Source organism: Lissotriton helveticus, chromosome 6 (genome assembly GCF_964261635.1).
Source record: "Lissotriton helveticus chromosome 6, aLisHel1.1, whole genome shotgun sequence".
Classification (NCBI taxonomy): Eukaryota; Metazoa; Chordata; class Amphibia; order Caudata; family Salamandridae; genus Lissotriton; species Lissotriton helveticus.
In genome coordinates, this window is record NC_136067.1 from 1,428,808,844 (window position 1) to 1,428,832,707 (window position 23,864).

The following is a 23,864-nucleotide window of genomic DNA, read 5'->3' on the forward strand; positions in this document are numbered from 1 at the left end:
ACATTTCATCGCAAACAGTCACATGTACATGTATTTATGTTTAGCACAAGCGCACTTATCACATTATTCACTTTTCACTACGCTGTCGTTTTTCGGCTCATGTAAATAATATATCACATTGACATGAACTGTCTCTGCACTATTTGAATGTGAGTGGCAAAAATAAATGCATTTACTACATGACTAAGAAAACTTGCAGGAAAGTGTCTTTACAATTCTATTGCAGTGGAAGTCAAAGGCTGCACTTCCTCCATAGACACCACCTTTTTGATAATCATTAAAAGTACATCAGCACTGTGAAGACATGCAGGAGCTGCCCCACTAAAGGAACAACAGCACAACTGAGAAAGTGTGGATGTTCTTTGGTTATTGTCACTGATGAGAAGTGCTCATAATTTCCCATTAAAGATACTGTAGCTCTTCTACAACTGATAATAGAAACCAACTAGAAGTACATCTTGTCTGATGGGGAATGCTGGTTCAGCTCGTTACAAGTGATATCTATTCTGGCAAGTGCTGGCAATGTCCCACTAAATTTGCAAGAGCCAGGCAGAAAATTGCTGAAACTATGGAACTAAATGTATCACAACTATACTCATATGTGTCACACTTTTCAAAAAAATAAGCCATGCTGAATATTGTCAGTACAACAACCCTGATAAGAAATGCAGCTCTTGACTCAATAAAATACATCAACCATTCTCAAATATTCTGGCACTGTCCCAATATAAGCCTCAAACTAAAAGTTGGGTCTGGTGGCTCAGTGGACTAAAGCGTCCACTACAGGGACCTGTCTAATAACCCTGGGCGGAGTTTGCGGAGTTGCGCTACGCAAAACTCAGCGAAGTGGTAAAAAAACTGTGCCGCGCTACGCAAAGCTCCGCAAGTGGCGTAGTGCGGTAGAAAAATGCAGTTAGCTGTGACTTTCAGTGTCGGATGCTTGTCCCCACTGTGCAATCATCGCAAACAGCACCATGCACAGCGCAAGCGAGCGCTGCTGTCCTTTCTGCCGCTCGAGTAGATTTTTACTCGAGCGGCATCTTTCTCAACGCGAACGGGCAGTTTCTCAACACGAGCAGTCGCAAGCATACGTGACCACCGGCAATGAGAAACCTGACCCCCCCTTGTTGAGAATTCTCGCCAGGAGGTTTATTTTACAAGCTTGTGCTTGCCAACTTGATGTTGACGATCGTGAACGAGGAAAAATCTCCCTGGGAGGTGGATTTTCCTCGCTCGCGCTCGCCAACTTGGAAAAAAACTGCGCAGCGCGAAAGCAACGTTTTTCAGAGCACGGCGAGCTCCGCTTAACGCGGCGTGCGGAAAACTCTGCAAACTCTGCAAGCGGAGCGATGTTCACCAACCGGGGTTACTCTCTAGCTAATGTATATTTGTTCACCTGCAGAGTTGGCATCTTGAACTAGTTTTTCTTTTCTATTCTTTTAGGAAAAATCCTTCCGTGATGGCTATGTGACAAGTAGCAGCCATCTTTGAGTGATTTTTTCTTTCAGCAAAATAATAAAAACATTCAAAGATTAATGCCTTGCTTGCACACACAAAGGCAGCCGTCTTGAAATGGTTTCAAATCTATTACTGATGGTCACCTGCTGATACAGCATGGAGAGCAGGAGGGAGCTGTAGGAGACAAGTAGACATCGGGGATGGGGGTCTACTAATGTATAAAGAGAGAAAAAGGCCCACAGAAGACGGGAGAGTAGTGGGGAGAGACACAAAGGAGAACAATTGTCTCTCATGAACTGCAATGAAAGGTTATGCCATCAGCAGGGAAAGATACAATTTATAGAAATCAAAACATGTTGAGACCGAAATGTTCCTTGGGTAAGACAAATGCAAGAATTGGAAGAAAAGCCACTGAGAGATCAGCAAATTGCAGACAGAAAGGAGAAAGCCTGCTCTAAGTCTGTATGGTTACACAATATATGTTTGTCAAGAGTATCTAGGGCCTAGAAACTGTCTGTTTGCAAGTCAAATATATTATATAGTAATACACTTGAAACGTTCTTGTCAGACTTTGAACGTTTGCATCTCAAGCATACTTACTGTTATCAGTTTATCATTTTTGTCACAGGTGTTTAGATCTCTGCTAAATGCAAGGACTGTGTGCGTGCTGTTCTCCGTGGCATACTCCAGCCGATAATCTTGGTGAGGGTCCTTCTTCACTTCTCGACTCCTGTGAGTGAAACAGTCCTGTGAAAACAGAGACCAGTTAATGTTATTCATTCGCGTCTGTAAAACACATTCTTACATTTCAACCACTTAAGCAATGTAACAAATCGAATTACTTGCATGCTTTAAGCATCTGTCAAGAGATTATTAGCGTGTTTGCAAAAGGAACACGTTTTAAGAACAGGGCGGTATTCCAGGAAATATATGTGAGGCTATTCATTAGTTGTAGGAATTCATCACGTTCCCTCTCAGGACTTTTTAATATTATAAATTGATATCCAAACACGATTATGGGGGGGAATGTCTGAGATTGACAGGACTTGAAGTTGAGAACTTAAACTTTTTTGGAATAACACATATCATATATTAACCTGATGGCCTCAACGTCTGTTACTTCTTGAAATCAACAATCTTCCTAACTGTTCCCGCAGATTGCCTCTTCTATCACTCTATTCCTCTAGGAATGCAATGAAGCATTTGTCAATGTGCACACCGGGGCAGCCTTTCTTTGTTGCACTGTGTGGTCTTCAGTATCAGAACACAGAGGGCCTTATTTATGAAAGTGTTGCATCGCTGCGGTAAAACAGCGATGCATCACTTTTCACTGCACCCTCCTTGTGACACCATGGAAGCGTCATATTTACTGTACGGCACTCCATGTCGCAAGGGTAATATGGAACTCTCTCCCACTAGCAGGGCCGGACTGGCTACCGGGCAGTTGTGTGTGCTGCCGAGCTGGGGGCTGATTTCGTTGATAGGGACCTGCGTGTGAAAAACGAAATTCGTTTTGCTTTTTTTATTTCACTGCGCAAATTCGTTTTGCTTTTTTTATTTCAATGCGCACGCAGGTCCCCATCAACGAAATAAGCCCCAACCACAGAGAAATTAGCCCCCAACTCGTCAGCACACACAACTGCCCGGTAGCCAGTCCGGCCCTGCCCACTAGATGTTCGACGAACAGTTCAAAGAAAAAAAAGCTAAGAGGATTTTACCACACAGATTCTTAACTTACACCAGTTTTTAACCTGGGTTTTAACCACAACTCTTGAACCCCCATGTTTTGGGGGTTTCTCTGTACAACGCTCTGATACCTTTGGGTCATGCTCGCGCTTTAGAGAACTCTTGAAATAAACTCAGTTTTAGGAATTAACACCCCTGGCACTCACTGCTCCTGCTCTTCATGCCTTAGTTTACCCTAAATAAGTTCTGTTATTGATACTAAGTTTATTGATGTCACAGAACACTGCTGCTGAATGCCCTCTGGTAAATGAACACTAAGCCATTTTGTTCTGTTGTGCCTTCAAACGACTGCTTTCAATTATCATAAAGCTATGAAACGAGAAACATAATATCCTGTGTAGTTATCACATGATCTGACTTTCAAACAATTGGTCAGGATAACCTGAACCAATTACTTTAATGAGCGCTATGCGTCGGCCAAAAATCCTTTAAGAGAGGCTTTTTCAATGTACCGTAAACTTGCTCTTGCAGAAACTGCCTCTACTTCTGTTGTCCCTGTTCAACAGCTATGCCCTGATCTCTTTCAAGAATAAATTACACAGTCACTTATGCCCCTCGACAAGACTGTCAAACTCTCTCCTTCCCTGACAATAAACTTATGTTTGAGGCTCCTAATAGTACTCTCCTCCATGTGTATTTTATGCTAAAGGTGATCAGGAAATTCCTTCTACTGTTCCCCAGCTCTTCAAGGAAAGCTCTGGTTCAAGCTAATCCAAGTAAGATCATTGTGATGATGTGCTCCTAGGTCTGTCCAACTACCTTTTCCACAAGCAGCAGCTTATCCAAAAAGCTCCAGCTTTGGCTTAGTAGGAAAGTAAGGGCCTCAATTACAAAGGCCATTGCGCCACTGGTGCATCACTTTCTGCGTTGCACCGGCGGGGCAGTGTGCCTGCCTATATTTACAAGGCCATGTAAAGTCACCCTGCGCGCTTTTTCATACCTTGCAAATATGGTCCCCTTTCTCTCTGCATTAAAGGGGCGTTTCATGGGTGTTGTTGTGGGTGTTCCCACGCAACATCCATGTAACCTGACATATTCGCAGATATACAACTTTTTGTAAAGCTGGGAATGCGTCAGAATCCTATGCCTCGACAGGGGAGACATAGGAGTGGTCCAACGAGGAGACAAACTTTTATTTCTCCTTACTTTTTCCTCTATCTATGCTTGCTGCATTCTGCAGCATGCATAGAAAGAGGAAAATGCCATCAATGATTGTTTTTTTGCAGGATGGTGTCCTTTCCTGCATAAAAACAATCATCCCCACAAAGCAAACACACTTTCAGCATGACACAAGGGTGACTGTGCGGTGCATGCCAGCCAATTGTGCACCCGCGCATGGGAAAGCACACGGATGCATGGTATTGTTGTTAGCACAACGGATCCTTGTACTTTAAAAATGATGCAGCTCAGTGCAGCAAAATGTCTTGCAGCGCCTTGATGCAGATTTGTTTTGTAAATTAGGCCCCAAGTGTCTATGTCCATCTTTCTACCCTCTACTGTCCCCATGAGCAAACAATGACTTTTTACGTCCCTTTGTCTCTGTCATAAGGCTTTGCAAAACTGCCTCCGAAAGCTACTTGACCTTTCTTTCCTCCTTCTACACTCCGTCATGCTGTCTCCTCTACAACACAGAGTACATTGTTAATATTCTGGAAAGTTTGGATAGGTGGACGCTCTTTTTTGTTGGTCACCTATCAGGCTAGGCATGCTCTCAAGTCAGCCACTCATGATCAAAAGTGTGCTCTCTTGTCTCATAAGATTTGCAAAACTCATTTATTTTCTTCATAACTTTGTTACAGGGCAGTTCTTCAAATCCAAGGATGAGAAAGAATTTGGAAGAGAGTTCAATTTAAATAATTTGAAGAGCTGGTTCCCCTTTTCATATGAATTTACATGAAAAGAACGTAATCAAGACAATATGGCACAGATTGAATGCAGCCGGATTGTCTGCCTTCTTGAGTGTGCTTTGGTTCCTAATCAGATTCCCATCAATCCCCATTGAAAAAGCAAAATATTAATGTAAGTGTCGATTTTCAGTTTACTTTTGTAGGTTTACTACTAACCCTGAGTTCTTCATGAGTGTAGGAACTGGTTCCCTGTTCATACGAGTTTATATGCAAAATGATACACATCATGCCAGGTAAGAGCGGTGTGGCCAGGAAGAGGGGGGGGGAGAGGATTTCGACAGACGATGACGAGTTAATTATTTATTTAATTTCCTCTCGTGATCGTCTGTCGAACACCCCAACCCAGCCCCACCACTCTCACCTGTACGGGCCGATCCTGTGTAGATCTATTGGGAACTCATCTTTCATATTGATTTGATCTACTCTGAGAATGCATTTAACCAATTCAAGTTTTCCTCAAGTAGTTCCCGTTTGTACTTCTGATCCTTTCATATAAATCGAATGGCGGGGGAAAACATGAATAAATATTTTCAGATAAATACACTAGCCCATTGCAGAAAGGTAAATCTATAGGTGAAGACCACTACAAACACAGGCGTATATATGTAGGAAATATCTTCCTAAATGCAATTCAGCCATTCGGTGCAGAGAGTTCTGCACCTCCTTTAAAAGAGGTAGGGGTGCACATATGACTGAAAAATAAGACTGTAGTAACTTTAAAGGCATTTTTTGATGTTAATATGCAATATATGGTTCCAAGTAGAATTTGAAAAAGGAACAAGGAAGCAGGCATCACCTGAAGGAAATAATACACACCTGACAATTGGAGGCATATTAATATAGCCGACTCTCTGGGCTCTGGAGCCAGTCATAATCTACGGTTGTGCTAAGGTACATTCCATGTGTTTCTGTTTCATAGACATAAAATATGTTATGATATATATTTGCATTTGTTTATTCTAGTGCTAAATGTGAGATGACTGGTGTTTTTTTCATAATTCATTAACAAGTTACATATTTGTAATTTTATAATATTTTTATTATTTACAAATGTTATGTTTACACATCTACAGAGTAATTTAGTATAGGTGTTAGCAATGTTGAACATTATATGACTATTTTTTCAAAATATATTTCATTTAATATAATTCTTAATTTCTGTTAACATTTTTACAATGTTTTTATGAGTGTCTGCAGTGTATAAAGTTTTTTTTCTTTATTCTTTTTAGCTGTTTGGCTCATTAGTCGCAGTGTTATGGCATTACTCCGTTGATTACTGGGAGATTCCTTTCAGCACTTTGATTGGCCATATTTGGTATGCAACTTACCTGAAGGCATGGCAGAAGTAAATAGGAGCCGTTCAAGGGTGTAGGCCGATTGTTTTAGATGTAGGTTTAACTTTACTGTGTGGCACCAAGTTGCCTCTTTGTACATGCATATTTGTATGCATTTCCCTGTACCCCCTCTTTCATTTTCCTTGCTTCCTTCCACTGATAATAAATATTCTCTATTTTCCAGCAACTCGTCCTTGCCACTCCTATATTTACATCTAAAATGTGTACATTGTTTGGAGTTCCAAGCACGTGTTGAGAAATCCACAGATAAAATGTAGGAATGGCATGGACAGCGATGACCAGCTGCTTTCCACCCGAATTACAAATATAAATGGGGCACATGCATGAACACATTTTCCCATGAACACAGAATGGTCAAAACCCTTTGATGCATCTGGTCCAATATGTGTATCAGTACAATGTTGGAACTACTGCACATAATCATAAATTCTATTTGAGTTGAAACTTATGCTTGTTGTGGGCAAAACATATAGCCACAAATTGAGAGACTGTTTTTGTTTATACAGTGAATGTTTAATGGGGAAATTGGTTACAATTTTTCTAGCAATTCTTCAGCCAATATCATGAGTTTGGTGACTGTCAAACTAAAGCCTATATTTTGATGAAGATGTCATTCTAATACCAATTTCTATCAACAAATTTACTTGGACATGTATCAAAGAGAAACCTTAAAAACCCTACTGAGAAAGTAAGAATTTGATGAAGGGCCACTTTTCAACAAGATCAAGTAACAGTGGAAATAGCAATGAGTGCACATTCATGCACTGTGCTCAGTTTTACAGAACAACAAATCAAGAACTGATATAAAAGTACACTGTATGGCCAAGAAATACTAACAGAAAAGAGAAACCATGTATCTGGTAAAGAGAACAGCAGTGCAAACAGACACCATCTGTGTCCAGATTGAGTCTAAGCATAATATCATCCTCAAAGTCAGGATTAAGCCTGTGTGTCATTTTTTTAAATTATGTGATTGCATTGTTGCACAGACGTCATTAGTGTTCTGCCCATAACTCATTGAATATCGGCATTTCCTTATGTTTGTCACCTATGTTGACCTGTAGCCAGCCGTGGCCCATGCAGGTAAGAGCTGTGGGCCAGTGTGGCCGGGTGGAGGGACGATGACGAGGGAAAATTAATAATTGTCATCATCTGTTGAAATTCTGGCCCCACCGCTCTTACCTGCACGGGCTGCAGCTGCCTGTAGATCTCTATGATGGGAAAGTTGTGACAGGAAGAGGTCTCCCAGTGCTTTTGTATTATTTATCGAAATTCATTTTGAGTGCATTTTTTGGCCTGCAGCTCAGTCTGTTGATCCTTAATATTTGCGTTGCCTGGTGGAGGAGCGGACAGTGAAGTGTTGCCATGCAGAGCTCCATGAGATCATTTATGCTTACTAATGAAAGGTGACCAAAGGGGTCTTGTGTTGAAAAAGTACTACAACTGATACACAGCATGTATAAGACCTACAGTTCAAGTGAGACATATGCAACCAACATCAGAAAAGAGCCTACGCAAATTATCCGTAGGCCACAAGCATGGTAGGAGATACCTTGTAATTTTGACATTTTAGAACAATATTTCTGATACCAGCCGCACAGCAGACTTCTGTAAATTTCCTACCTTACACTGACACTTTGGGACCCATTCCGATTCGGTAAACTAATCCGTACGACAATTCGAATCCGTAGCCCTTTCCATACGAATCGTTCAATTCCGTCCGAATCGCGTAGTACGATTCGTAAGGAAAATATACGACCGAATTGTTGCGAACTGTACGAAAAGCAAGGGAAAATCCATGTGAGGGTCCGTACGACACCACGGACCCTCACACAGACCCTCACAGTGAACCGTACGAATCGTAAACATGCTGTATGACCCGACAAGTACGATCCGGACCGGAACACGATTCGTACAGAAATGTCGGGAATGAGCGATTCTTACGGAAAGCCACACAATTCCATACGGACAGTGCAATGGGTACGGTTCGTAGGGGTACGGTTCGTACACCCAATGGTTGCAGGGGTACATTCGTAGGGGTACGGTGCGTACACCCCATGATTGCAGGGGTACAGTTCGTAGGGGTATGGTTCGTATACCCCACCATTGCAGGGGTACGGTTCCATGGGGTGTACGAACCGTACCCCTACGAACTGTACCCCTGCAATGATGGGGTGTACAAACCGTATCCCTACGAACCGTACCCCTGCAATGATGGGGGGTACGAACCGTACCCCTACCAACCGTACCCCTGCAATGGTGGGGTGTACGAACCATACCCCAACAAACATTACCCCTGCAATCATGGGGTGTACGAACCGTACCCCTACCAACCGTACCCCTGTAATCAGGGGGTGTACGCACCGTACCCGGGGGGTCCATTCCGTACACATTACGAGGCAAAATCAGCTTTTCCTGACTTTTTCAGCTCCCGTAAGAAAAGAGTCGTACGGAGTGGTGTCGACACAAATCGTACTTGCTGGGTCGTAAAAGGCTGCTGCGATCCGTACGAACATCGCGTACTGCGTGTTCCGAGTGCGATCCGTACGGTTTCTTGAATCGTGCGGTCTTTTGTATGATTCGTACCATTACCCCAGTCAGCCTGATAATGACTCTGGCGAATATAGCTATGACTGAAAATTTCTTCCAATTCGAAGACTCGCTTTATCTCCAAGTCAGTGGGACGAGCATGGGCAGTATTTTTGCTCCATCGCTAGCGAATCTGTACGTTCATAAATTTGAACTAGATCATATCTTCTCCAACGCTAATCCTTTCACAGACAAGGTGTGTCTGTGGAAGCGATATATCGACGATATTTTGGTGGTCTGGAGAGGTAGTGAAGCAGAACTCACAATGTTTCACGATTGGTTGAATGAGAGAAATCGCTTTCTGCGCTTCACAATGGAACAAAGCAGATCCAAGTTGGCATTTCTCGACATACTGATCACACCCACACCCACTGGGTTGGCCTCAGAGCTATACCGCAAACCGATGTCACGAAACTCTCTATTAGATTACAACAGCTGTCATCCTAAGTCCCTCCGGGATAACTTGCCCTATGGGCAATTTCTGCGCATTCAAAGAAATTGTTCTAGAAAAGACCGTTTTGAACACCATGCTGAATGCCTAGAAAATGATCTCGCGCAAAAGCATTATCCCAAATGCCTAATCAGGAGATCAAAAAAGAGAGCCTCTAATAATAACCGCGAAGGGTTATTGGAGATGTTGCCACCCAAACCCCTTCAAGACCGGATGACCTGCGTGAGTACGTTTACCACACATTCTAACCAAATCCAGAGAATAGTCAAAAAAACACTGGAGTATTCTCAACACTGGAGGAGATTCCATCCCAGCTCCTTTGTTCGCATTCAAAAGAGGGCAGAATTTGAAGGACAAACTAGTTCACACCCGCCCCAAAGGAGAACTACCGCGAGCACTGGGAACACTGTGGGACATGCCGGCGGCTACAGGACATCATCCCTGCGGGAACTGCGCAGCATGTCCCAACACCACCAGATCCCAAACGATCGACATAGGGACTGGTCGACCCTGGGAACAGCGGAGATTTACAAATTGTAATAGCTCCAACTTGGGGTACTTAATCAGTTGCCCATGCAACAAGAGATATGTGGGCAGGACAACCCGCAAAATTAAGACACGCATTTCAGAACATAAGAGCTCTATTCGGTGCTCAAGACAGTCAACTAGATTGACGAACCACTTTTTACTAGCTAAACATGCTCCGTCTGATCTACATTGGACTGTGTTAGAGCAACCGTTGATACCTACCCATATCACTGACATTAAAAGCTTTCTGTTCCGGCGGGAACAGAGATGGGTGTACAAATTGGGGACAGACAAACAAGGTCTTAACGAAGATATTCCTTGGATGTCACTCTAAAGCTGTATGTACCACACATATTGCACTGAAATAAGACTCTGACATCAATGAGTGAATTGCCCCTAGTGATATACCTTTTCGATACCAGTAACAAACTACATCCATACCTTAGTGATATGTAATCAAGTTGCAGTGTCTAGTATAACCATACAAACACAATGACATAGTGCGGAAGTGGCGCGAGAACACACTGACATCTCAGGCAACATCTCGTACTTTCCTTTGTGAGTGCCACTACTCTCTGGTATGTCCCTTTAGTTTAAATGCCCAGTATGAATCACATCAATAAGATGACATAGTGCTTATATGGCGCGATTATATATTGACATCGTATACAATATCTCGCACCTTTCCCTTAGGTGTCTCTTAAGTTTCAGCTAGACACCAAATACCATTTATACAAACATTTTGTAACTCCTCTAGCGAGACGTTGGGTATAAGACGAGATAGGCGCCTTCTTCCAGTTTGTCCATAAATCCCTCTATAAAGGTGACACAACATAATCGGTTTTGGCGAAAGACGCCATTCAATTATGATATGAGAGGACTCCTCAATATAAACTTATCAAGACCAAGCAGTTCTTAATTGAAAATAAATACAAGACTCGTTAGAACTACAACACCCAGGGGTCTAAGCGCGACGCAGTCACGCCAGCGCGCCGTTCCGACCTCTTGGTAAACAATTCACTATACCCGGAAGTCTTTGCATGACGCATCGAGCTGAGGGCGCGGCGTCTAACTTCCAAGGTGTACACCGACACTCATAAAAGCGGGCTGACTCACCCCGTCGGTACCTCCCACAGACAGCCCAGATGGACGTCTGGAGTACCGACGGATAGGTGAGTTGTGTGTTAAAAAACTGGCGCTTCATTTAACTACTTAATGTCGAGTGGCTTGTCTCAGCCAGACAGTGCTTCCTTTGATCCGTTCTCTTTGTTTGTATTGTATGCCTACACAGAGCGGGGCTCCGTTGTACCTGAGCTAGTGCCGGGTGAGGTGGGGCAACATTCTCCTTAATAGCGGGTGAGTGTTTTTTACGTTTGGTATTTGCGCTCTCTTGTGACTCTTTGATAGAACAAGATAAGTGTTTAATATAATGGATGAGTCACCATTATACAGCGAGGCATTTTGTATGAACTGAGCCTCGAAAGAGATACTTGCTAACAGGCGTGTTCTCTTTTTCCTCCTATGTGTGTGCTGTCGTGTAAAATCCAACGGTCTTCTCATCAGGAGAATTGAAGGTGATATTTAATTCATTTGATTTCCCTTATTTGTTTTTGCACAAAATAAGCAGTAGCATTGTAGGTCCTGACGAAGCAGTAAGTGACCCCGGGGCACGTATAAAACTGCAGAAACATGTCGACCATGACCATGTAAACTGTCCAGGTAGTTATTTGTTGACACTACCTCCTGCACTGTTTTTAGATAGTGGGAGCGGAAGGTTTCTATTAAACTCATTTTCCTTCTTCTACCCCTTTTTAAACCACCACTTTTGAAAAATTCTTTATTTTCTACACTAATTAGCACTGCTTACTAGTTACATCCTGATACCTACCTGTTATATAACTTCCAGTGGGTAATTAATCCCTACTAGGCTAACGCTGTGCCAAATCGTACATTGGGTCCTCCCTTGTGCATTACTGGTGATATTCCCAAATGATGTAGGGCGGTACAAGATGGAACTCTGATGGGAACACTTCAAATTACTTGTAGGTGCTCCATGAATGATTTTGCTATCAGCACACGCATCCATTCAACCCTCAGTTAGAGGGTTCTGACTTAATGCTACTCGTTAGTTGGTTCCTGATTCGTACGGAGAACTGCATTGAGTACACATCGTACTACATCATACGTACGGGTACGGTTCTGCATACGAATCTTACGGGAAAAACGCTTCATATGGCGATTCGGACTGGATTTTACCGAATCAGAATTGGCTATGTGTATCTGTATTAACAGTAGATAATTTATTAATATAATTAGATTTGTTGGAGGCTGTCTTTTAAACTATAAAAAATAAAAGAAATGTTAAAAACACCTTCACTGAACAAATACCATGCATGCGGTGTGCAGGTGAAAATGGATGTGCAAGACAGACAAGCACCACATATCATTTAGTCATATCACAAGTAATACTTTAACCCAACAAAGTACCCATGAAATAGGACACACACCATAAATAACATAGAAGACGTTGCACATGTGTAAGCAAATGATCAGCATGTGCAACTATAATCTGCAAAAGAAGGAGGGGTGTAATGACAACAGGACCTCAGCAGAGGCACACCTGCAAGCAGCTTTTCTGTGAGGTACAACACAAGCTTCCAGCTAGCACCCAAATGCAAACATCACTTCAGAACGTGAGACACCAGTGCATCAAATAAATCTATCCTCTGCACACTGTGTTCTGTGTATTTTAGAATATTCAGAGAAAGACCTTACATTTCCACTATGTCCCATATGTAAAGCACCAGAACCAGAATAGATTGACAAAAACATATACAACAAAAATATTAGGAGTATTTGATAAATTCTGCTCCGCTGGCGTAGTTCTCTGTGTTTTGGCCACTCCATGTTAATCTGTAAGAGAGTGCTAGGCAAACTCTGCCAACTGCTGCATGGTGGAGTTTATTCTCACACATGGCTCCCCAACCGTAAGTTGGGGAGTGAGAATTGGCACCCACTAGTGCCTTGTTCGAGCACTAGGGGGTGCCAATTGCAGTGAGAAAGCTGCCCCTCGTGTAGAATATGTACATGAATGGGGGGACATGAAAAAGCTGTCCACTAGTAAAAATGAGTAACATCTGGATCACTGATACACATATATGTTTTGATTGGTAAACTTTAAAGGGGAACAGTGATAAAGGATAACGGTCAGCCAGGATTGGTTGGTGACACCATAAACAATATATTTAAGCACCCATCACAAGACTGAAGGACATAGTCCCTATGTACTGAAAATGACGTAAAAGAAAACACAAAACAGAGTCCAGGGTGATGCAACTTGTTATGGCAGCCATTACAGTTCTCTATGACATTATGCTGAAAGCCTGTTTTTGAGGGACACAAAAAGGGACATAAATAAAGGGTTATAACAGATTTTAGTCTCAATGCAAATTATTTGCTGGTGAAACCATAATAATTTTAGGAACTTTTGTGTGTTCTAAAGTGATTTTACCCGTCAAAAATCCTGATCCTCTGCTGGGATTTGCTGAATTATGTTTGAGAGCAAATATTTTTCTCTCTAGATTTTCGCATAGATTTTATAAAAGGTTCTGTAAAAGCTAAAAAGAGAGCACATTTTCTTTAAGTGCACATTATGTTTCTATGCCATGTTAAAACAAAGTCTCATATTGTGAGTATTTTGAGTAAAACGTGTTTCCAAAAAGAGCAGCAGTCTGTCATTTGATTCCCCATTGTTGTACTGTATCTTCACCACAGATTTCCAATGAAGAATTAGAGCACTAAGATTCGGTATTTATGCAAAATATGTGGCACATCTGACTACTATCTTAATTGAATCAAAGCTGTAAAACTGAAAGCATTATCTACAGAGGATACTGCAGTCAATTAACAAACTGATGATTTTTCTTTTTGTAATAGAAATTATGTTTAGTGCTCAAGGATTCTAAAATGAGGACACTTTTTCTATAAATTCTCAAACATCTTATTTGTCAATGTCAGAAAAAAGTTTGTTATGCTGAGGGAAGCATGTACTTCCAACACCAGCAACAGCCTGCCACTTGATTCCTCATCATTCTACTGCAGCTTCACCATAGTGTTCTAATGAACAACTAGAGTGCCAACATTTTGTATTTGTGAGAAAAGTGTGCCAAAGCTAAACATAATCTTGATAGAATCTAAGCTATGAAACTGAAAGAATTTCCTACAGAGGGTACTGCAGTTACCGAACAAAATGAGGGGTTTCTTTCAGTCTAAAAAATGATGGTTTATGCTCTAGAAAGTTAAAATGAGGACACATGTTCTAAAAAACTGAAATTCGTTTCCTCATCAATGTCAGAAAAAAGGCAAGAATGCTGAGTGAAACATCTATGTCCAATTTCAGCAGCAGCCTGTCAGTTAATTCCACCCACGGCTGTTAAACCACAGCCTTGGGGTTGTCTTCCCTCCAACTTTTTGTCTAGCTGCTCATTTATTTTTCTGATCTTGTTTTTGTTGGCTTTAGGACTTTGGGTACTCTACTATTGCTGCCCAGTGCTAAAGTGCTTGTGATCTCTCCAAAAACATGGAAACATTGGCTCATACCCAATTGGCATATTTAATTTACTTATAAATCTTGAGTAAAGTGCACTACAAGTGCCCCAGGTCTGTAAATTAAATGCTACTAGTGGGCCTGTAGCACTCATTTGCCACCCACTTAAGTAGCCCTTTAACCATGACTCAGGCCTTCCATTGCAGAGCCTATGTGTGCAGTTTACACTGCCATTTCAACATTGCAAGGCCTAATCCTTCCCTTTTCATACATACAAGTCACCCCTTGGGTTGGCCCAATATAACCCAGAGGGTAGGATGTGATGTGCTTAAAAGGTAGAACGTGTCCTTTTAAGCTTAACATGTCCTGGCAGTGAAAAACTCTCCAATTTATTTTTCACTACTGCAAGACCTATCACTCCCATTGGTTAACATTGGGATTCTCTTATTACATGTGTATGTGTAATTTCCAATTAGGAGATTGTAGACATTCTGAATTTGGTGTCCCTAGACTCACAATTAAAATGACAACTCATGATGAGGTTGGATTTTAAGTTGCATGTCTAAAAATGCCCATTTTGAGACAGTGGGCATTTTCTTTAAACCATTCTGTGCCTTTTGCCTGGCTCCAATATATGTCTGGGATGGGTGACTGCTGGGCTTTGTACATTCCCTCTAGACAGCCACGCACAAGGGAGCTTAAGTGTGTCTGATTGGACATCCGCTTTCTGATGGCCCGTCACCAAGCTGATGGGTTTTCCTGGGCTGGATAGGAGAGAGCAGCTGACAATTGTACCCGAAAGGGCTGTGTCTGTCCCCAAACAAAGAGCTGCATAATACTGTAGTAAGTCTGAAGCCAGGGCATGAAAGGGAGAGACCTTGGACCCTTCAAAGCTTTTCTTTGCAGCCTCCCTCACTTCAAAGGCACAACTGGGTATAATTACTGGACCCCTGACACTACCAACTCAACATACTTCTGTAACTACTCTGCCAGGAATAAGGACTGCTGTGCTGGTGAGAGGAGTGCCACTCTGATGGAGTGCTGCTTCGCTGAACTCTGCCTTGCTGTGTCCTCCTTGCCTTTCTGAGCTTCCCTGCTAGCTGCTTCCCCCTGCCTGGGTGAGAAGGACTGGACATGCATCACTTGAACCTAGAGTGGGTACAAGGGCTATCTTGCTTGCCTCCTGTTCCTAAGTCTTAGGGACACAAAAGACTTAGAACCCCCGTTTCTAACCCTTGGGCTCATCTGCTTGTGAATGTGTCCTGTCAAGTGGTGCCACCCCAGTCCTGTACATTTGGAAATAGACCTAGGAATTTTGCCCCAGTGGAACCAACAAATCCTACGCTGCAAGAGCAGAACCAACGTATTGCTGCTGTTGCGGGAACTGGACTGGCACATCACACTCGGAAATGCCGCATCACACTCAAATCCACCGCTTCAGAACCGATGCATCACCACTATTGCATGGAGAAGATCGACTCATTGCTTCTTCAGCGTGGAAAAACCCAACACATCACATACGGAGCCGGCGCACTGTGGAACCAATGCTTTGTTCATGGACCCTACGCTTCACTGCAGTTGCATGGAGAAATTCAGTGCAACACCTCACCTGAGTGGGGATCAATGACACACCTCGCTGTTGTGACCAGGATCAAGGTACTTTTGCTCCAGGGCCTGCATAGGTCCTGTATCCGGCCCAAGCTCCCTCGCGGTTGGCCTGAACTCTTGACTATGTCCCGGTCCAGTGTAACCAATGAACACTTTGGGTGCTGCTTGTTTCTAAGCACTATGTTTTGCATTTTCATCTTTAAAATATCATATCTAGACTTCTAGTAGTTTGATTTATGTTGTTGTTGTCTTGTTTTATTTATAAAATCATAATCTATTTTTCTAACCTGGCGTTTGGTCTTTTTGTGGTGTTTTCCTAGTGTTACTGGTTAAAGTTTTGTACAAATTCTTCACACATTGCTTAGTAAATTATACTTGCCTGCTCTGTGCCATACTACCACATGGAAAGCGCATGATACATGATTCTTAAGGGTGTGTTGTGAATTACCCTGAATAGGAATTTGGTCCCTATTTGGACAGGGTGCATACCTCTGCCAATTAGAGACCAAGGGGTATATTTGCAAGAAAATGCCTGAGTGCGGTGTTTTGGCAAATTTGGCAATGCCGCGCTCCTACATTTTCAAAATGCAGAAACAAGGCACACCCCTGAGTTTCTCCTAGTGCTATAAAAGCTACCTTGTTCCAACGCAGGCACCCTTCAACCATGTTGCAAGGGTACCTGCGGTGCAGGGGCAATTGTTTATCTGCAGGAAGGGACACCTTCCTGCCCATAAACAATCAACTATGCTGATTTGCTCTTTCTATGTGTGCTGTAGAAAGTGCAAAAAATGAGGGGAAATTAATAATTTCTCCTTGTACCCCCATCCTAAGATTAGGTATTATGTGGCCTTAGTTTTTGGCACTGCCCCAACCTTGTAAATCTGGGGCAGCATCAAAAAGCAAAAGGTGTTGCAGTGGAATGCCCAGAGCATCTCCTCTTGCCCGCCCCTTTGCCGCAGCAGACTGCTGTGGCATGGACCTTATTTGCAAGCTGGCATTAAGTCACATTAAGTGGCTTAGCAGCACCCTGTAAATATGAGGAATGTTGCAACACCACCGGAGAGTCGGAAAAAGTGATGCTCCAGTAGCTGTAGGGGCTTTTAATTATGCCCCCAATTTTTAACACCAGTGCTCTACTGTAGTTTCACCGCTAACACTAACATTCTATATTTATGACAAACAAGTGGCCCACCTGAACACCATCTTGAAGGAATTAAAGCTAGAAATCTAAAAGCATTTCTTACAGAGGATATTGCAGGTAAAGACCAAAATGAGAGGTTTCTTTTTGTCATTGAAATTAAGGTTTGTGCTCTAGAACGCTAAATATAAACACATTTTCTATAAGTTCTCAAATATCTTTTATATCAATGTCAGAAACAAAGTCTGAGTGAAACATACTTGCAACAATAGCAGCAGTTTGTCAGTTAATTCCTAAATGCTCTACTGCAGCTTCACCACAGAAATCTAATGGACAAGTATAGCGTTAACATTCTGTATTTGTGACAAAAATGTGGCACGCCTGACCACCATTTTGATGAAATTAAAGCTTAAATCTGAAAGCCTTTCCTATAGAGGATACTGCAGTAAATGAAGATATGAGGGATTTCCTTCTGTCATATACATTATGGTTGATTTCAAATATCTTTATCATCCAAGTCAGTAAAACTATCTGACATGCATAGTGAAACATACTTCCAACACAAGCAGCAGTCCATCAGGTAACTCCCTACTGATCAACTGCAATTTCATCACAGATCTAAAAAACAACTACAGTGCTAATATTTTATATTAAAGACAAAATTGGGACACTCCTGGATGCCATTCTGTTGGAATTGGAGCTGTTTAATTTAAATCCTTTCTTGAGGAGCAGGTTATATAACTGAGCATCGAGATTTTAAAGCAAGTATGCAACCAGCAGATTAAAAATGTGAGGAGAGGTATGGGTTTTTAGGACTTTGAGGCTTAACATATATTTTTAATGGGTTATAATAAGTTAAGAGGGAGAAGACTACATAAGTAGAGCATTCCCTTTCCACATGTTAACTCATGCTACCCAATTTTCTGAGTTGCTTAACAGTCCCATTATTTAAAAAAAATAAAAATGTTGGTGGACAATCTTTGTGGAATGACACCCATGGAGGATTGGGTGCAAGTCCAGAGGCAGATCAATGCTGTGCAAGGTCAGAGGCTGTGTGCAGACAGGGTTGGCCTCCTGCTGAGGTTTTGACGGAGGGGCTGACTTTGGGGTAGTCCATGCGTAAAATCGTGTTTCCTTTCAAAATCAGACATGTATAAACATGGCAAACTTGGGGCAAAGGTACTGCCCTTACCAGTCCATTGGGTCTGGTGAAAAGGTTTGTCCTCATATCGAAAGACATTTTCTGTGAGGTGTAGTGTAGCATACTCCATAATGAAGCTGATTGGCGTTGGAGAGGTGCAATTGTTGGTCCTCAAAATGTTTTTCATAACCTTGAGCGTAGCCATCTGGGGAATGTTGGTATATAAAGCATCTACATCGAGGGTGACCAGAAATTCTATCTTTGGTCTATCGTTGTTAGTGCTCTCATCTAAATTTAGTATGTCTCTTGTGTCTTGAATGAAAGACAGTGTTTTCTGGACCAACCGTTGTAAAAAATGGTCACAGAAATTTGAAAGGGGCTCTAAGAGGGACCTTATTCCAGCAACGATGGGTTTCCCAGGTACCTTTATGAATCTTTGGCAGGGTGTAGAAGTAAGGGGGTATAGGGTTCTTATTTGGTTCAGTATTGAAATATCGAGAGACAAAATATTGAGGGACAGAAAATGCCTATCTACAAACAGGTAAGTACTAAAACATCAATTCCAAAATATAGAATGTTAAAATATAGTTAACTAAAATATCGCATTTTTTAAATGAAATAAAAATACTAGAAATGTAATTAAATAATGAACATAATTAAATAAAACCTAATTAAAATAATGTAAAAAAGTTAAAAATGTAAAAATAATAAATTACATGTAAAAAACGTTTTTAATACATATTTACTTGATAATATTTTCAAATAATTAATTAATCTTAATTATAAAATATTTAGAACATTAATAAAAATATATTTACATACAAATATAAATAAACATATTATTTAAATATAAAAATAAATAAAATATAATGAATAAAATAATTATTTTTATGTTAATTAATAGTGAGTGCAACAGTAGTGAAAGCGTTGGATAGCGGAGGGGTATAAATTACAATTCCCACTCCGGAGAGTGCAAAAGTAGGGAAAGCATTGGATAGTGGGAGGGTAAAAATTACTATTCCCACTCCAGTGAGTGTCACAGTAGGGAAAGCATTGGATAGCGTAGGGGTAAAATTTACTATTCCCACTCCAGAGAGTGCAACAGTAGGGAAAGCGTTGGATAGCGGGGGGTGTAAATTACTATTCCCACTCCAGGGAGTGCAACAGTAGGGAAAGCGCTGGATAGCGGAAGGGTAAAAATGACTATTCCCACTCCAAAGAGTGCAACAGTAGCGAAAGCGATGGATAGCGTAGGGGTAACAATTACTGTTCCCACACCAGGGAGTGCAACAGTAGGGAAAGCGTTGGATGGCGGGATGGTAAAAATTACTATTTCCACTCCAGTGAGTGCAACAGTAGGGAAAGCGTTGGATAGCGTAGGGGTAAAAATTACTATTCCCACTCCAGAGAGTGCAACAGTAGGGAAAGTAATGATTGAATATTCAAATAAAATACAATTAATTATCAATACCAATAACAAATTAATTACAAACAATTACCAATTAATAAAAATTCATTACCAATTACAAAATTAATTATAAATTAATTAAATTTCTTTACCAATTAATAATTAATTATCAACCAAGTAATTATCAATACATATAAATAAAAATATAAACGTAATTACAATTAAATTACTTCCCACCCTATTCCCCTATAAACCCACAACCCGCTCCAAATGAATAATACAATTAACATAATTATCAATTAATTAATCAATAAAAATTATTTTCCAAATAATAAAAATGTATTACCAATTAAAAAAATGAATTACGAATTAATTACAATTAATTACCAATTAAATACATTAACTATCCATTAATAGAATTAATTACCAATTAATAATTAACTATCAAATAATTATCAATACATATAAATAAAAATTGATATTTAATTTCCTATATTTAAATAACTTCCCACCATATTCCCCTATAAACCCACAACCCGCTACGGAATTAAATTACGCAAAAATTAAATTACATAACATTCATTACTTAAAAAAAATTAACCATACATAACAAAATTAATGCATAATTTTAATACATACACTACCATACATAACACTAAAAAAATTTGACATTATGGAAATCGATATTTTAAATTCGATATTATGGAATTCGAGATTTCATACCCCAAATTCGATATTCCGACTTACCATATTTTGGTTATTCGATATTTTGGGCAGTCAATATTTTTGATTCATTATTTTGGGCAGTCTATATTTTGGAATCGATATTTAGGGTGTTCACCTTCTTATTTATCAGGAAGGCAGATTAATTCCTACACAGCCACCCCCGGATTTCAGCCCATGAAACTTCGCTAGTAATGTGTGTAACAAGTCAGTGAATCAGGTTGTCTGTAATTGGTCTGTAGTACTGCTGACTTGACAGTTGACTAGGTATTCTGTCTTGTAGTCATTGGCAGACAAGATAACAATGGCCTCTCCTTTGTCAGCCTGTTTTATTACAATACTAGTATCATTGGACAGCTAAGGATTTTGCGTTAGGGAGATTCTGAAAATGCTTGGATTTGTTACTCTTATTCACATCTTTTGGGACAGTTTTTCAAATTTTAAGAGCGCATTAGTTACTATGCTCGAGCTCGGGGTAAAGGTGGAGGGGTTGCTTAACCCTGATTCTGTTGTTTCTGGTTCTGATCTATATGAGGAGAAAGCTTGTGATCGTATTTTACGAAAAAAGTTATGTAGTTACAGTTAGTTTTACATATGCCAATTGTCGAGGTGCTAATAAAACCCAGTCCTTTTTTTCAATGCCTCTGTTTAGGCTTCTGTGGGGGTTCTGGGGGCAGATTGACAATTAGTTTTTCTTCGAAAGGGAGCTCCTGAGTTGCATGGGATGTTGCTGAGGTTGGTCCTGCCATTGAACCTGTTTCAGTTGCTATTGTCCCCTCTTCTTCTTTCTCTCCCCCCGCCTTATCACATCAAGACTTATTATGGTCCAAGCTGTTGCCTATCGCCCAATGAGCAAATCCCTGATACAGAAATGTACCTCCACAAAGCTGCCCAGAATAACAGCAGGGCCACTTTTATATTCTACTGCACAACAGGATCCCTACCACTTATTTTTGGAACTCTGAGTGACAATGAATTGTTCATGGCACTCTCTAGATCATGTAACACCAGGTAAGTAATGAAAAGTCCATCTCTGAGCCGTCAAAGCTGTGCTCACATAAGAAAAGAGAGAAAGTTGGCGATGCCAATGATGTTAAAGCACCCAGCTTAGTGTTGAAATCACAAGCCAGTATTAAATAAAGGATGAATCCAAACATAAGTTCCTGTTGGCCATTTTGTCTACGAAATCAAAAAAAACACATTTTAGTGTTTTTGGGTCCTTTAGTCATTGCCTCAGTTCAACACCTAGGGGCCGATTCCGATTCGGGAAAAACCGCTCCGAATAGCCTTTCGGAGCATTTTCCCCGTACAAATCGTACCCTGCAACGTCCCCCGTACCTACGACGAAGTACGATTCGTACGAGGAGCAGTACTCCATACGAGTCGTACAGAGACAGTACGACTCTAATCTCCGTACGATTCTCCCTCGGAACCCGCTGTACGTGACATCTGTACGGTTCGCGGCTGGTTTTTACGACCCAGCGAGTACGATACGTGTCGGGAACGCACCGTACGACCCTTTTACTACGGGAGCTAAAAACAGCCGTAAAAGCAGAGTTTGCGCCGAAACAGGTACGGAACGCCCCCCCCCGGGTACGGTGCGTACCCCCCATGATTGCAGGGGTACGGTGCATACCCCTGCGATCATGGGGTGTACGCACCGTACCCCATGTACGATGGGTGTACGCACCGTACCCCATGTACGCTAGGTGCACGCACCGTACCCCATGTACGATGGGTGTACGCACTGTACCCCATGTACAACACCCATCGTACATTGGGTACGGTGCGTACACCCATCGTCCATGGGGTACGGTGCGTACGCCCCATGATCGCAGGGGTACGGTGCGTACCCCTGCGATCATGGGGTGTACGGACCGTACGGTGTGTATGTGTTTGTGTGCTTTTCCGTACGACTCGCCCTTACCTGACGTGGACCGTAGGAATCGCGTCCTCATACCCCGGTCCGGATCGTACTCATCGGGTCGTGCGGCATGTGTACGAGTCGTACGGCATGTGTACGAGTCATACGGTTCACGGTTTCAGCCTTACAATACGTACGGATCGCGGCGATTCTGACGGATTCATGGAATACGGATCGTACTACGCGACTCGGACGGACGGGTACGATTCGTACGGAGAGGGCTCCGGATACAAATCGTACGGATGTTTTTTTCCCCGAATCGGAATCGACCCCCCTAATGATAACATTAGTTTAACCTTTGTTTTTCCAAGCTTTTTTAGTGCATAAACACACATTGGTTAAAATTATGTTATCAAACAATACTTCTTTACACAAATAAGGAAGTGGACCAGGTGGTGATGGTCAATACTACATATTTTAAAAAGAAGGTTTTAACATGTGACAGCACCAGGCTCTAAATAAAAATTAATCCATCAAAGTAAGTGACCATGTTAATTCATAATTTATTGCGCACAAATATTTCCTTTCATTGGCCACCACTCTTGATGGAATGGTTGGGTCCGAGAGGTGAGATTTAGGCCATATATAATGTAAATTTTGCATTCTCGTTCTTCAGTTTGGTAATAAGGCTATGCATGGCAAACAGAGGGTTTCTTATCTAGGTCCTCCCAACTATCCAGTTGGAAATTTAATTATCTGAGTTGTTCGACTCATTGTTTTTACCAATGGGATTCCCTTGCTGTAACCCTAAAACTTAGAACATTGATATAACTGTTCAACAGGGGGAACTATAAAAAACATATATAGATATAACATGCAATTAATTTATAAAACTGGTTATGCAAATGCTAACATGCCTTTGCAAATAAAATTACTGGTCATATATTTGAAAATGAGTGAAGTATGGTATCCTCTGTGACACCTTTGCCCTATATATAGTCCCATGACCCAGCTCCTCAACTTTCTCCAAACACTCTGAGATTTCTAGCAATTCATAGTTAAAGAAGTCACTACTTTTAGAGGTTAGTTATTTTAAAATAAAGGTGACAGTTCCTGTGGGTCCAGGAGTTGAAGTAAACATTGGGTCAAAAACGTGCAGGTGACATTTGGCACCTCCAAATCCCAACTGGAAGGGAAATCATATTCTACTCACAACACGCTATCAAGAATAGACTACATTCTGACAAAAAACCTACTGCCACCAGCTGCTGTTGCTTCAACGTTTGAACCAATATAAATCTCAGGTCATGCTTGCATCTCAGTGGATTTACAAATCGATCACAAACAGCCTAGGAGGAATTAATGAAGATTCAACAAAGAGGTTCTCAAAGTCACTCATTGA

At 41.4% G+C, this 23,864-nt stretch overlaps 1 protein-coding gene across 1 annotated transcript in view; it reads right to left on the minus strand.

The window, feature by feature from the left end:
- Positions 1-23,864, minus strand: part of MOXD1 (monooxygenase DBH like 1) — a 778,557-nt gene that overhangs the window by 478,013 nt on the left and 276,680 nt on the right. Inside the window, exon 2 of the mRNA XM_078647020.1 lies at positions 2,059-2,205. Within this exon, the coding sequence (XP_078503146.1) occupies positions 2,059-2,205 (147 nt within the window). The remainder of the gene's footprint in view (positions 1-2,058; positions 2,206-23,864) is intronic.